Raw genomic sequence first — 16,585 nt, forward strand, 5'->3', positions numbered from 1 at the left:
GTGTTCCATCAGGTAGACTATACACAGCAGTGTTCCATCAGGTAGACGATACACAGCAGTGTTCCATCAGGTAGACTATACATATAGACAGTGTTCCATCAGGTAGACTATACACATAGACAGTGTTCCATCAGGTAGACGATACACAGCAGTGTTCCATCAGGTAGACTATACATATAGACAGTGTTCCATCAGGTAGACTATACATTTAGACAGTGTTCCATCAGGTAGACTATACACAGCAGTGTTCCATCAGGTAGACGATACACAGCAGTGCTCCATCAGGTAGACTATACACAGCAGTGTTCCATCAGGTAGACTATACACATAGACAGTGTTCCATCAGGTAGACTATACACATAGACAGTGTTCCATCAGGTAGACTACACACAGCAGTGTTCCATCAGGTAGACTATACACATAGACAGTGTTCCATCAGGTAGACTATACACATAGACAGTGTTCCATCATGTAGACTACACACAACAGTGTTCCATCAGGTAGACGATACGTATAGACAGTGTTCCATCAGGTAGACTATACACAGCAGTGTTCCATCAGGTAGACTATACATATAGACAGTGTTCCATCAGGTAGACAATACACAGCAGTGTTCCATCAGGTAGACTATACATATAGACAGTGTTCCATCAGGTAGACTATACACAGCAGTGTTCCATCAGGTAGACTATACACAGCAGTGTTCCATCAGGTAGACTATACATATAGACAGTGTTCCATCAGGTAGACTATACACAGCAGTGTTCCATCAGGTAGACTATACACAGCAGTGTTCCATCAGGTAGACTATACACAGCAGTGTTCCATCAGGTAGACTATACATATAGACAGTGTTCCATCAGGTAGATTATACATATAGACAGTGTTCCATCAGGTAGACTATACATATAGACAGTGTTCCATCAGGTAGACTATACATATAGACAGTGTTCCATCAGGTAGACTATACATATAGACAGTGTTCCATCAGGTAGACTATACATATAGACAGTATATAGATATACTATACATATAGACAGTACACTCCAGTACTAGAAACCTTTAGCTTGGTCCTAGATAGTTTTTTGCGGCATGCCAAATGCCAAATATCTGTGACCAGGCAAAGGGTTTATCCAGACAATACGAGTAATGCCTTTCCTTATCTACAGGCTACAGAACAGACAGCAGCTGCTGGCAGCAAGAAAGAGAAAACGGTTTGTGTGGATAACATAGTAGACCAAGATAAACAGAGAAGACTGGTGACAGAACAGGTACAGTAGACTGTTAGAACGGGTACAGTAGACTGTTAGAACAGGTACAGTAGACTGTTAGAACGGGTACAGTAGACTGTTAGAACAGGGACAGTAGACTGTTAGAACGGGTACAGTAGACTGTTAGAACAGAACAGGTACAGTAGACTGTTAGAACAGAACAGGTACAGTAGACTGTTAGAACGGGTACAGTAGACTGTTAGAACGGGTACAGTAGACTGTTAGAACAGGTACAGTAGACTGTTAGAACAGGTACAGTAGACTGTTAGAACGGGTACAGTAGACTGTTAGAACGGGTACAGTAGACTGTTAGAACGGGTACAGTAGACTGTTAGAACAGGTACAGTAGACTGTTAGAACAGGTACAGTAGACTGTTAGAACGGGTACAGTAGACTGTTAGAACAGGTACAGTAGACTGTTAGAACAGGTACAGTAGACTGTTAGAACGGGTACAGTAGACTGTTAGAACAGAACAGGTACAGTAGACTGTTAGAACAGGTACAGTAGACTGTTAGAACGGGTACAGTAGACTGTTAGAACGGGTACAGTAGACTGTTAGAACGGGTACAGTAGACTGTTAGAACAGGTACAGTAGACTGTTAGAACAGGTACAGTAGACTGTTAGAACAGGTACAGTAGACTGTTAGAACGGGTACAGTAGACTGTTAGAACGGGTACAGTAGACTGTTAGAACGGGTACAGTAGACTGTTAGAACGGGTACAGTAGACTGTTAGAACAGGTACAGTAGACTGTTAGAACGGGTACAGTAGACTGTTAGAACGGGTACAGTAGACTGTTAGAACGGGTACAGTAGACTGTTAGAACAGGTACAGTAGACTGTTAGAACAGGTACAGTAGACTGTTAGAACAGGTACAGTAGACTGTTAGAACGGGTACAGTAGAATGTTAGAACAGGTACAGTAGACTGTTAGAACGGGTAGAGTAGACTGTTAGAACAGGTACAGTAGACTGTTAGAACGGGTACAGTAGACTGTTAGAACAGGTACAGTAGACTGTTAGAACAGGTACAGTAGACTGTTAGAACAGGTACAGTAGACTGTTAGAACAGGTACAGGTATACTTACAGAATCTCCTGTCTTTGGTGTATTATTTGATATTTACATTATTGTTTGGATGACCAGCTGAAGAGTCTATTTAAAGAGCGTGAGCAGTTGGGTCAGGTCTATGGCAGATCAGCAGGAGGAGGTCTGCAAGACTGGGCACCGAAGTCAAAGGTCATCAAGGTAAGCTCAGATGTGTTTCTTGTAAGTGAGAGTGGAGAGGGGTTGAGCCAATATGAAAGCTGGGAAGGATCAGAACAGGTACAGATTCAGTTGAGGCCTTTAACAGTAGTGTATATGTAGTAGGTATATGTAGTAGGTATATGTAGTAGGTTTATGTAGTAGGTATATGTAGTAGGTATATGTAGTAGGTTTATGTAGTAGGTTTATGTAGTAGGTTTATGTAGTAGGTATATGTAGTAGGTATATGTAGTAGGTTTATGTAGTAGGTATATGTAGTAGGTATATGTAGTAGGTTTATGTAGTAGGTATATGTAGTAGGTATATGTAGTAGGTATATGTAGGTATATGTAGTAGGTATATGTAGTAGGTTTATGTAGTAGGTATATGTAGTAGGTATATGTAGTAGGTTTATGTAGTAGGTATATGTAGTAGGTATATGTAGTAGGTATATGTAGTAGGTTTATGTAGTAGGTTTATGTAGTAGGTTTATGTAGTAGGTTTATGTAGTAGTGTATATGTAGTAGGTTTATGTAGTAGTGTATATGTAGTAGGTATATGTAGTAGGTATATGTAGTAGGTATATGTAGTAGGTTTATGTAGTAGGTTTATGTAGTAGGTATATGTAGTAGGTTTATGTAGTAGGTATATGTTGTAGGTTTATGTAGTAGGTATATGTAGTAGGTATATGTAGTAGGTTTATGTAGTAGGTATATGTAGTAGGTTTATGTAGTAGGTATATGTAGTAGGTATATGTAGTAGGTATATGTAGTAGGTATATGTAGTAGGTTTATGTAGTAGGTTTATGGAATAGGTATATGTAGTAGGTATATGTAGTAGGTATATGTAGTAGGTATATGTAGTAGGTTTATGTAGTAGGTATATGTAGTAGGTATATGTAGTAGGTTTATGTAGTAGGTATATGTAGAAGGTATATGTAGTAGGTATATGTAGTAGGTATATGTAGTAGGTATATGTAGTAGGTATATGTAGTAGGTATATGTAGTAGTGTATATGTAGTAGGTATATGTAGTAGGTATATGTAGTAGGTATATGTAGTAGTGTATATGTAGTAGGTATATGTAGTAGGTATATGTAGTAGGTATATGTAGTAGGTATATGTAGTAGGTATATGTAGTAGGTATATGTAGTAGGTTTATGTAGTAGGTATACGTAGTAGGTATACGTAGTAGGTATACGTAGTAGGTATACGTAGTAGGTTTATGTAGTAGGTTTATGTAGTAGTGTATATGTAGTAGGTATATGTAGTAGGTATATGTAGTAGGTTTATGTAGTAGGTATATGTAGTAGTGTATATGTAGTAGGTATATGTAGTAGGTATATGTAGTAGGTATATGTAGTAGGTATATGTAGTAGGTATATGTAGTAGGTATATGTAGTAGGTATATGTAGTAGGTTTATGTAGTAGGTATACGTAGTAGGTATACGTAGTAGGTATACGTAGTAGGTATACGTAGTAGGTATACGTAGTAGGTATACGTAGTAGGTATACGTAGTAGGTATATGTAGTAGGTATATGTAGTAGGTATATGTAGTAGGTATATGTAGTAGGTATATGTAGTAGGTATATGTAGTAGGTATATGTAGTAGGTATATGTAGTAGGTATACAGTCGTGGCCAAAAGTTTTGAGAATGACACAAATATTAATTTTCGCAAAGTTTGCTGCTTCAGTGTCTACAGATATTTTTGTCAGATGTTACTATGGAATACTGAAGTATAATTACAAGCATTTCATAAGTGTCAAAGGCTTTTATTGACAATTACATGAAGTTGATGCAAAGAGTCAATATTTGCAGTGTTGACCCTTCTTTTTCAAGACCTCTGCAATCCGCCCTGGCATGCTGTCAATTAACTTCTGTGCCACATCCTGACTGATGGCAGCCCATTCTTGCATAATCAATGCTTGGAGTTTGTCAGAATTTGTGGGTTTTTGTTTGTCCACCCTCCTCTTGAGGATTGACCACAAGTTCTCAATGGGATTAAGGTCTGGGGAGTTTCCTGGCCATGGACCCAAAATATCGATGTTTTGTTCCCCGAGCCACTTATCACTTTTGCCTTATGGCAAGGTGCTCCATAATGCTGGAAAAGGCATTGTTTGTCACCAAACTGTTCCTGGATGGTTGGGAGAAGTTGCTCTCGGAGGATGTGTTGGTACAATTCTTTATTCTTGGATGTGTTCGTAGGCAAAATTGTGAGTGAGCCCACTCCCTTGGCTGAGAAGCAACCCCACACATGAATGGTGGGCAGAACTGAAAAGGTGTGTGCGAACAAGGAGGCCTACAAACCTGACTCAGTTACACTAGCTCTGTCAGGAGGAATGGGTCAAAATTCACCCAACTTATTGTGGGAAGCTTGTGGAAGGATACCTGAAACGTTTGACCCAAGTTAAACAATTTAAAGGCAATTCTACCAAATACTAATTGAGTGTATGTAAACTTCTGACCCACTGGGAATGTGATGAAAGGAATAAAAGCTGAAATAAATCATTCTCTCTACTATTATTCTGACATTTCACATTCTTAAAATAAAGTGGTGATCCTAACTGACCTAAGACAGGGAATTTTTACTTGGATAAAATGTCAGGAACTGAGTTTAAATGTATTTGGCTAAGGTGTATGTAAACCTCAGACTTCAACTGTATGTAGCAGGTATATGTAGTAGGTATATGTAGCAGGTATATGTAGCAGGTATATGTAGCAGGTATATCTAGCAGGTGTATCTGGCAGGTATATGTAGTAGGTATATGTGGTAGGTATATGTAGCAGGTATATGTAGCAGGTATATGTAGTAGGTATATGTAGCAGGTATATGTAGCAGGTATATGTAGCAGGTATATGTAGCAGGTATATGTAGCAGGTATATCTAGCAGGTATATGTAGCAGGTATATGTACTGTAGCAGGTATATGCAGTAGGTATATGTAGTAGGTATATGTAGTAGGTATATGTAGCAGGTATATGTAGCAGGTATACGTAGCAGGTATATGTAGTAGGTATATGTAGCAGGTATATGTAGCAGGTATATGTAGTAGGTATATGTAGTAGGTATATGTAGTAGGTATATGTACTGTAGCAGGTATATGTAGCAGGTATATGTACTGTAGCAGGTATATGTAGCAGGTATATGTAGTAGGTATATTTAGCAGGTATATGTAGTAGGTATATGTAGCAGGTATATGTAGCAGGTATATGAGTGTCTTGCTTCAATCTCTCTCTTTCTCTCAATCAGAACTCCCTTGACACGCTACACAGCCAGAGGAAGAGAGAGAAGGAGCTGATGAGGGAGCAGCAGCAGTCTGCAGGACTGGGGTCTGTGTCTGAGGAGCAGGAAGAGGAGGACGACCCAGAGAGGGAGGTGGAGGAGGAGGTGACTCGCCTTAGGGAGAAACTCCACAGCAAGACCAGCGCGGTAATAAATCCTTCAGATATGTAATATCACTGCATTTATGTAGTGTTTAGAAAGCTTAATGAATGACCCTATAAAGCCTTTATATGGCAGGCCTTAATAACGCCACCCCCGGGGGGTTTACTATACTAACTGAGTGATAAATTAGCATCTGGACTCAACATGCAGAAACTAATATCATTAATGGCAGAATGATATTGCATGTAGCTGCTTACACACTGAAATGAAATGACACACTGATGTGTCCCTAGCTTGCAACTCATCCAGCAGATTACTTCTCCACGCATAAACACACATGTGCAGACTTAGTTAACCCTGGCTTCTGTCTTAATCAAACAGAAATGCAGGGGGGAGGAGGGAAAAAGAGGAGGGGAGGAGAGGTGGAGGGATGGGAGAGATAGAAGATGGAGGGGAGTCAGAAGGTGTAGGGGAGGGGAGAATGAGGGAAGAGGGAGGTAGAGAGAGAGGGAGGTGGATGGAAGGGAGAGAGAGAGAGGTGGAGGGCAGAGAGAGAGCGGTGGAGGGCAGAGAGAGAGAGGTGGAGGGCAGAGAGAGAGATGGAGGGCAGAGAGAGAGAGGTTGAGGGCAGAGAGAGAGAGGTTGAGGGCAGAGAGAGAAAGAGAGAGGTGGAGGGCAGAGAGAGAGATGGAGGGCAGAGAGAGAGTTGAGGGCAGAGAGAGAGAGATGGAGGGCAGAGAGAGAGAGAGGTGGAGGGCAGAGAGAGAGAGCGAGAGAGGTGGAGGGAAGGGAGAGAGAGAGGTGGAGGGAAGGGAGAGAGAGAGGTGGAGGGAAGGGAGAGAGAGAAGTGGAGGGAAGGGAGAGAGAGAGAGAGGTGGAGGGAAGGGAGAGAGAGAGAAGGAGGGAAGGGAGAGAGAGAAGTGGAGGGAAGGGAGAGAGAGAGGTGGAGGGAAGGGAGAGAGAGAAGTGGAGGGAAGGGAGAGAGAGAAGTGGAGGGAAGGGAGAGGGAGAGGTGGAGGGAAGGGAGAGGGAGAGGTGGAGGGAAGGGAGAGAGAGAAGTGGAGGGAAGGGAGAGAGAGAGGTGGAGGGAAGGGAGAGAGAGAGAAGTGGAGGGAAGGGAGAGAGAGAGAGAGAGGTGGAGGGAAGGGAGGGGGATTGGGTGTGTCCGACTCCATAATCACTCCTCTGTGAAATGCAGCACAATAATCTCACATTACCCTTGTTATACTAGGATGAATAATCAGGAAACTGGCTGACCTGGTTAGAGGCACAGATACTGACCACATGTGCTTCCCCAATGGCCCCCTTTCCCCTCTATAATGCTTGACCAGAGCCACATAGGTGCACCATATAGGGAGCCATTTGGGACTCTGACCACATCTGACTAACTAACTCCCACTCAGAGTAGAAGAAGAACACTGGACAAGGAGTTGACTTGTTTCCAAGAGATGACGCTACAGAGAAATGTTTGTAGCCTTACAAAACATGCCTCAAATTGGGACACATTTCTCGTCAGACCCCCCCCCCCCCCCTTCCCCCCAAAAAAAATCCTACATTCGAAAAATCTAACTAAGCTCACGGCGTGATGGTTCCTTTGCCATACACTCTTAGGACGTGCTATCTAGAATTTAAAAGGGTTATTCGGCTGTACCCATGGGAGAACCCTTTGAAGATCCCCTTTTGGTTCCTGAAAATGGTTCTACCTGGAATCAAATAGGGTTCTCCTATTGGGAGAACCATTTTGAAACCCCTTTTTTTCCTAAGAGTGTAGAAAGTCTGGTCATATGAAAAGAGTAGATCTGTAGATTCAACCTCCAGTTCAGCTTAAAGAATCAACCGTTTCCCTCCATACCAGATGTCAGCGATGAGTGTGGAAATCAGCAATCTGAAAGAGAGAAATGAAAACCTCCAGAAAGGTGAAAGATGTGAATGAATCAGTCCCATTAGAAATATATTCAGGCTTCTGATCTGTGTGTGGAAGTCTTAGATCTCAGTGGGTAGTGGCAGTGTACAGTACCAGTCAAAAAGTTGGACACACCTACTCATTCAAAGGTTTTTCTTGATTTAAAAAAAAACTATTTTCCAAAAAAAGTGTTAAACAAATCAAAATATATTTTATATTTGAGATTCTTCAAAGTAGCCACCCTTTGCTTTGATGACAGCTTTGCACACTCTTGGCATTCTCTCAACCAGTTTCACTTGGAATGCTTTTCCAACAGTCTTGAAGGAGTTCCCAAATATGCTGAGCACTTGTTGGCTGCTTTTCCTTCACTCTGCGGTCCAACTCATCTCAAACCAACTCAATTGGGTTGAGGTCGGGTGATTGTGGAGGCCAGGTCAGCTGATGCAGCACTCCATCACTCTCCTTTTTGGTCAAATAGTCCCACTAAGCGCAAACCAGATGGGATGGCGTATTGCTGCAGAATGCTGTGGTAGCCATGCTGGTTAAGTGTGTCTTGAATTCTAAATAGATCACAGACAGTGTCATCAGCAAAGCAAAGCAACATCACACCTCCTCCTCCATGCTTCACGGTGGGAACCACACATGCGGAGAGCATCCGTTCACCTACTCTGCGTCTCACAAAGACACAGAGGTTGGAAACAAAATCTCAAATTTGGACTCATTAGACCAAAGGACAGATTTCCAACGGTCTAATGTCCATTGCTCGTGTTTCTTGGCCCAAGCAAGTCTCTTCTTATTATTGGTGTCCTTTAGTAGTGGTTTCTTTGCAGCAATTAGAGCAGTCTCCTCAGAAATTGCAGTCTAAAGAAATGCCTCACAGCATTCAAGTAACAGCATTCATCAACTGTTCAGAGACTAGTAACTCTAATGAATTTATCCTCTGCAGCAGAGGTAACTCTGGGTCTTCTTTTCCTGTGGCGGTCCTCATGAGAGCCAGTTTCATCATAGCACTTGATGGTTTTTGTGACTGCACTTGAAGAAACTTTGTTCTTAAAATATTTCATATTGACTGAGCTTCATGTCTTAAAGTAATGATGGACTGTCGTTTCTCTTTGCTTATTTGAGCTGTTCTTGCCATAATATGGACATGGTCTTTTACCAAATAGGGCTATCTTCTGTATACCACCCCTACCTTGACACAACTGATTGGCTCAAACGCATTAAGGAAAGAAATTCCACAAATTAACAAGGCATACCTGTTAATTGAAATACATTCCAGGTGACTACCTCATGATGGTTGAGGTGGTTGAGAGAATGCCAAGAGTGTGCAAAGCTGTCATCAAGGCAAACGGTGGCTATATTGAAGAATCTCTTATATAAAATATATTTTGATTTGTTTAACACTTTTTTTGGTTACTACATGATTCCATATGTGTTATTTCATAGTTTTGATGTCTTCACTATTATTCTACAATGTAGAAAATAGTTGTTTTTTTTTAAATAAGAAAAAACCTGTAATGAGTAGGTGTGTCCAAACTTTTGACTGGTACTGTTTATACAGTTGGCAGATTTGGAATGGTTTCAGATGGCAGTTTTCTGACCCTGGTTATGCCTAACCCTAACCATACCCTAACCATACCATAACATTAACCCTACCTTAACCAATTTCGATCACTATGCTTGACCTTAACCATTGGATCTGCTGCCTGAATATCCACTGCTTGGGATTAATGTGTGTGCTTAAAATCCACGTGCTTATGTCCTCCAGAACAGGGGCATACCGGTACTCAAAACTTCCACAACTGGACTAGTAATTATATTATATTATATTATAATTATTATTATTAAATATTATTATAATACTATAACAGTATAATTGTCAGATTAGCTTTTGTAGCATTTGAAAATCAAACTGAGATAAAGTAATCAAAAAATGCTCAGGCTTCCTTCTAGATTTGAGTTTGTTTTTCTAGACATGTTAAAGTGTACGGGTGAAGAGAACTCAGAACCCAGAGAGAACAACACATTAATTAAACAATCTCAGCACCCAGAACCACATTTGGAGACGACTCAGGAAAACATGACATCACTTATTTCCTCCAATGGAGTGCTTCCATGTTGAAAGGAGCATTATGACATCACTTGACGTGACCCTCCCTCAGAGTGGTTATGGGTAAGCCTCTGTTCTGGATCTCCGCCGCTCTTCTGATCTAAAATGGCTTCGGAAATGATCGTGTTTGACAACATTACAGAACAGACCGTCATCTACAAAACTGAAAAATGATTTCAATTATGTTGAATTAATCTGATTCCATGTGTGCTGTTATGTTGACCTGACGTAACCAAGCTAGGTCACAGTAAAACCCTGACGAAGGCTTTATGCCGAAATGTTTTTAAAATGATCAATGCCCATTACGTCTAAAATCCACTTGGGTGCTTGGAACTTAACTACACAACACTTTTAGTTGGGTTTGATCCCTGTTCGCTGTTTTCCTGACCCAGCCAAGCTAAGGTTTCAGCCACAGATCCAAGGGTTGGGCACCACAGCGTCTAACTCTTCAGAGAAGACCACGTCAGAGAGTGGGGAGCCTCTTCTATTGGAGAGAGACCGGGGATCATCATCACCACCACCCCGCTGGGAAGATGGAGTGTTCCTGGCTAGGCAGGTGCAGATCGGCAGCCCTGAATTGGAGGGGGAGGAAGAGGAAGATGGACGCTGTGGCTGATGCATACTACAGTCGGGTCATACCTGGTCCTAATTTGCTCCCTACCCCTTCCCCTTGGCCCTTAACTACTTCAAGGTTGTCAGATCTGAAGCATCTATATACGTAGAAGCAGTATTTGTTGTCGAGCTTCCACCATATAGCTTCCACCATATTGCTTCCACCATATAGCTTCCACCATATTGCTTCCACCATATAGCTTCCACCATATTGCTTCCACCATATAGCTTCCACCATATTGCTTCCACCATATAGCTTCCACCATATTGCTTCCACCATATAGCTTCCACCATATTGCTTCCACCCCCTACAGATCTGCAAACATTGAAGCTAATGGAGTCCTCCATCTTTGTGTGAAGTCTTACTATAGTCATGCAGTGATACAAATCCTAAAAAGGTCTTTACAAACCAGTGTTAATGTCAATCTACTGACTGGTGGTTATAGATATGGTGCTTTTGTTGATGATTAACGATGAAACAGGAAGTGAAATGTGTTCCATTGATAAGAGTGAGATGATGACAACAGAGGATGATTTTCTAATAATACGCTTACGCTATACAAGCTAATGATCCAGATGCATACATATAGAGCTTGGTAATAGTAGCAATGTTAATGTGGCTAATACATTAAAACTAAAATGTTACCACGTACAACATAACATTTCTGGAGGTTTGTGATTTTCTCATTTTGTTGTAATTCTTTAAAAAATGATTGCGTTAACAAACATGATCGTTTGTTCTCATCTAAATCAATTGCAATCTGCCATCCAACTCAAATGTAAGAGGTCTTGAAAAAGAAGGGTCAACACTGCAAATATTGACTCTTTGCATCAACTTCATGTAATTGTCAATAAAAAGCCTTTGACACTTATGAAATGCTTGTAATTATACTTCAGTGTTCCATAGTAACATCTGACAAAAATATCTAAAGACACTGAAGCAGCAAACTTTATGAAAATTAATATTTGTCATTCTCAAAACTTTTGGCCACGACTGTACATATACAGTACATAGCTACAGTTGAAGTTGGAAGTTTACGTACACCTTAGCCAAATACATTTAAACTCAGTTTTTGACAATTCCTGACATTTAATCCTCGTAAAAAAATCCTGTCTTAGGTCAGTTAGGATCACCACTTTATTTTAAGAATGTCAAATGTCAGAATAATAGTAGAGAGTGATTTATTTCAGCTTTTATTTCTTTCATCACATTCCCAGTGGGTCAGAACTTTACATACACTCAATTAGTATTTGGTAGAATTGCCTTTAAATTGTTTAACTTGGGTCAAACGTTTCAGGTAGCCTTCCACAAGCTTCCCACAATAAGTTGGGTGAATTTTGGCCAATTCCTCCTGACAGAGCTGGTGTAACTGAGTCAGGTTTGTAGGCCTCCTTGCTCACACACGCTTTTTCAGTTCTGCCCACAGATTTTCTATAGGATTGAGGTCAGGGCTTTGTGATGGCCACTCCAATACCTTGACTTTGTTGTCCTTAAGCCATTTTGCCACAACTTTGGAAGTTTGCTTGGGGTCATTGTCCATTTGAAAGACCCATTTGCGACCAACTTTAACTTCTTGACTGATGTCTTGAGATGTTGCTTCAATATATCCACATAATATTCCGTCCTCATGATGCCATCTATTTTGTGAAGTACACCAGTCCCTCCTGCAGCAAAGCACCCCCACAACATGATGCTGCCACCCCCGTGCTTCACGGTTGGGATGGTGTTCTTCGGCTTGCAAGCCTCCCCCTTTTTCCTCCGAATATAACGATGGTCATTGTTTTTTGTTTCATTAGACCAGAGGACATTTCTCCAAAAAGTACGATCTTTGTCCCCATGTGCAGTTGTAAACCGTAGTTTGGCTTTTTTATGGTGGTTTTGGAGCAGTGGCTTCTTCCTTGCTGAGCGGCCTTTCAGGTTATGTCGACATAGGACTCGTTTTACTGTGGATATAGATACTTTTGTACCTGTTTCCTCCAGCATCTTCACAAGGTCCTTTGCTGTTGTTCTGGGTTTGATTTGCACTTTTCGCACCAAAGTATGTTAATCTCTAGGAGACAGAACGCGTCTCCTTCCTGAGCGGTATGACGGCTGCGTGGTCCCATGGTGTTTATATTTTTGTACTATTGTTTGTACAGATGAACGTGGTACCTTCAGGCGTTTGGAAATTGCTCCCAAGGATGAACCAGACTTGTGGAGGTCTTCAATTATTTTTCTGAGGTCTTGGCTGATTTTTTTAATTCTTTTGATTTTCCCATGATGTCAAGCAAAAAGGCACTGAGTTTGAAGGTAGGCCTTGAAATACATCCACAGGTACACCTCCAATTGACTAAAATGATGTCAATTAGCCTATCAGAAGCTTCTAAAGCCATGACATCATTTTCTGGAATTTTCCAAGCTGTTTAAAGGCACAGTCAACTTAGTGTATGTAAACGTCTGACCCACTGGAATTGTGATATAGTGAATTATAAGTGAAATAATCTGTCTGTAAACAATTGTTGGAAAAATTGTGTCATGCACAAAGTAGATGTCCTGAAAAACGAGTTTTAATGACTCCAACCTAAGTGTATGTAAACTTCCAACCTCATCTGTATATATAAGGTACACTGCCGTTCAAAAGTTTGGGGTCACTTAGAAACGTCCTTGTTTTTGAAAGAAAAGCACATTTTTTGTCCATTAAAATAACATCAAATTGATCAGAAATACAGTGTAGACATTGTTAATGTTGTAAATGACTACTGTAGCTGGAAACGGCTGATTTTTAATGGAATATCTACATAGGCGTACAGAGACCCATTATCAGCAACCATCACTCCTGTGTACCAATGGCACGTTGTGTTAGCTAATCCAAGTTTATCATTTTAAAAGGATAATTGATCATTAGAAAACCCTTTTGCCATTATGTTAGCACAGCTGAAAACTGTTGTCCTGATTAAAGAAGCAATAAAACTGGCCTTTTTTGGACTAGTTGAGTATCGGGAGCGTCAGCATTTGTGGGTTCGATTACAGGCTCAAAATGGTCAGAAACAAAGACCTTTCTTCTGAAACTTTTCAGTCTATTCTTGTTCTGAGAAATGAAGGCTATTTCATGCAAGAAATTGCCAAGAAACTGAAGGTCTCATACAACGCTGTGCACTACTCCCTTCACAGAACAGCGCAAACTGGCTCTAACCAGAATAGAAAGAGGAGTGGGAGGCCCCAGTGCACAACTGAGCAAGAGGACAAGTACATTAGAGGGTCTAGTTTGAGAAACATACACAAGTCCCCAACTGGCAGCTTCATTAAATAGTACCTGCAAAACACCAGTCTTAACGTCAACAGTGAAGAGGCGACTCCGGGATGCTGGCCTTCTAGGCAGAGTTCCACTGTCCAGTGTCTGTGTTCTTTTGCCCATCTTAATCTTTTCTTTTTATTGGCCAGTCTGAGATATGGCTTTTTCTTTGCAACTCTGCCTGCCAGTGTTCCTCTCAAGTGTTTCTCCAAAGTCATGCTCATGTTCACGTTCAGTCATGCTCAACAGATACCTGTATAGTACTGTCGTAGCGTTGACTATCATTAATGTGAAGACTGTATGTTATCAAATCAGTTCTCTGTCATTTAATTACGTGATTAACTTTAATTAACTAGGAAGTCGGGGCACCACGGGAATTTTTTTTTAAAGAGTATTTATTTCCCGGATGAACTCTTCCGATATTATCATATCTTTTCGATTACAGTCACTTATTAATGATTTATTACCTCATCAGTCTCATTACTGAACATAGCAAACTCTTGGATATCTGCACGAACCCTAACATATATCATGAATCAGCGATACACAAATTGTCTTAATTATTTATTGACTAACTAACGTAATCAATCACAGAATTACATAAACACACACACAAAATAGGTCATACATTGGTTACTGACATGATAGAAAAGTCCCTAGTAGGCTAAGCCCATATGACGGCTTGGTAGACAAAGGAAAGGGGTGGGGACAGCTCAAGAGCGGGAAACTCAGAGCTCATAACTACACTCATAGAAATTACTAATACTTTGAACATGAACAACTGCTCATTCGAAAATAAATTTCAATTTACATATTTACGGGTGTATGCCTTGGTTGTCCCTCTCTGCAATCGCCGGTCCGTCTGCTGTATAGTCAGTCGATAGAAAGCCTCTGGTTTGTCCACCAGAGATCAAAGTCTGTCGGAGTTGTAGGTTGTTATAATGGATACTTCAGAGTACCATTTCGGAAATGTTCTTAGACCGGATGTGTTTACCAGACCAAAGTATTTAAACAGCTGCAGCCTGAATAATTGTTCTTTAGTTTGTAGATTTCTTAGCCATTTCAACGTGGGCATGATCTCCACATTCTCTGGTCTTGTGTTCTTTGGTAGAGTTGCCAACCATTTCAACATGTAGCGACAGCTTCCATGTTTTCTGGTCTCTGAAGTGGTTCAAACTACTCTACACACCAACGTCACCCGTCATGTTTTGGTCTCGAGTAGTAATAGCTATTTCAACGTGGGAACTCCCGTCCCTGCATTTTTGACTCTTGCTTGTAGATTTCTTAACCATTCGAGACGTGCGGCTTACTGTGGGTCTCTTTGACATAAAATGTACATTTTGTCATGAGTGGTTTTATACTCTGTGGAAGAAGGGGCGGTTCCATGATGCATGATGTGATGTCTGGGCTCACAGGGGGCGTGGCCACTGACTAATTAAAACTTTATATCTAAACAAGTATCTCGTTTAGATGGCCAACATCATATTACATCTTCTCACAAATAGTTTCATATTCACTCATATATTTTATACAACCATCAGATGCAAACCCCATAATTGAGAAGTTTACACAGCCAAAGACGCAGTAATGTGTGTCTCCTGTCCTTCATGACATCACCAAATGAGACAAGAGACGGTCATGTCGAGTTTAAGTGTCCACGGACCATTCCCACATTCTCAAAAATATAAATATTGTTTAATTCTCAAATTTGGGGGATTAGGAGTTTTGGCAAGAAGAATGTATTTGTTCTCCGTAGGCTCTCTCCCTCAATACTCCATGGCAACGAAGAGAGTTTCTACCAGGAATTTATGACCGTTGTAAAACCTGTGGTGGGAGAGAGAGTGAGAGAGGGGGGGGAACCACGATATACACCCAAAAGGGCCACGTCGTGACAGTACAGTATCACTCGTCCAGCTATATCAGCAGCCTATGATCAATCTCAGATGTTGATGTGAAGAGGTTGTCATGGCTTTCTAGCCAATCGATTTTCTTATGGTATGGCTGTTCTCAGCTTGCTTTGAGTCCATCAGGGCCAAAGCTGAACTGTCCAGTCTCAGGTTGGATGTACATCAGAGATTGGCTGATGATGTCCTACAGAGGTTCTGGTTGGTTGGTATCTCAGAATTCTGGATAGCTGGATCTGTCCTCTCATTGGGTTAGTGTCCCAATGTTCTGGAGTCTGATTGGTTCTTCTTGTCTTACAGAGGTTCTGGTTGAACAGTGTGCCAGCATTGGAGTCAGGGCCGGAGGGGTTTGAAACATAGTCTGGAAGATTGTGAATAGTGAGAGAGAGGATTACACCACAATGTCATTAAAAAAAAGGGATGATCTCCTGCCGCATTCATTCAGATCCTGTGAGACATAATTTAATCCACAAACCTTAAAAAGCAAACTTCGGAGCTTACTTGACAAAAAAAATCAAGCTCAGAGGCTCAGGGCAACACACAGCTCAGCTCAGCTCGCTTACATCATGTCTGCATCTGGGTGGACGGATTTATGTATGGAAACAATATGGCTGTTTGGTGAGGGAGTAGAGAGAGCACAGGCGATGGGGAGAGAGAGACCGAGAGACAGCTAGTTTACATCATGTCTGGATGGATGTATAAACACTATATCTCTCTTTGGGGAGAGAGTAGACGGAGTAGAATTCCATGTAGTTGTAGAGGGAGAGAGATGGGGAGGGAGACAGAGAGAGTGGGGGTGGGAGAGAGAGAGAGAGAGAGACGGGGAGGGAGACAGAGAGAGTGGGGGCGGGGGAGAGAGAGAGAGCGAGAGAAAGATAGAGAGAGA

General features: G+C 41.3%; 1 protein-coding gene across 2 annotated transcripts in view; it reads left to right on the plus strand.

The window, feature by feature from the left end:
• Positions 1 to 11,969, plus strand: part of LOC139584217 (myosin heavy chain, non-muscle) — a 29,089-nt gene extending 17,120 nt beyond the window's left edge. The window contains exons 22-26 of one of the 2 annotated variants that reach the window (XM_071415812.1): positions 1,170 to 1,271; positions 2,416 to 2,517; positions 5,764 to 5,943; positions 7,754 to 7,814; positions 10,304 to 11,969. In XM_071415812.1, coding sequence (XP_071271913.1) covers positions 1,170 to 1,271; positions 2,416 to 2,517; positions 5,764 to 5,943; positions 7,754 to 7,814; positions 10,304 to 10,527 — 669 coding nt within the window. In that variant the 3' untranslated portion in view covers positions 10,528 to 11,969. The remainder of the gene's footprint in view (positions 1 to 1,169; positions 1,272 to 2,415; positions 2,518 to 5,763; positions 5,944 to 7,753; positions 7,815 to 10,303) is intronic. The other variant, XM_071415813.1, reaches the window with a different exon arrangement.
• The last annotated feature ends 4,616 nt before the right edge of the window (positions 11,970 to 16,585 follow it).

The sequence above is a fragment of the Salvelinus alpinus genome, chromosome 9 (assembly GCF_045679555.1).
Source record: "Salvelinus alpinus chromosome 9, SLU_Salpinus.1, whole genome shotgun sequence".
In the NCBI taxonomy this organism is placed as follows: Eukaryota; Metazoa; Chordata; class Actinopteri; order Salmoniformes; family Salmonidae; genus Salvelinus; species Salvelinus alpinus.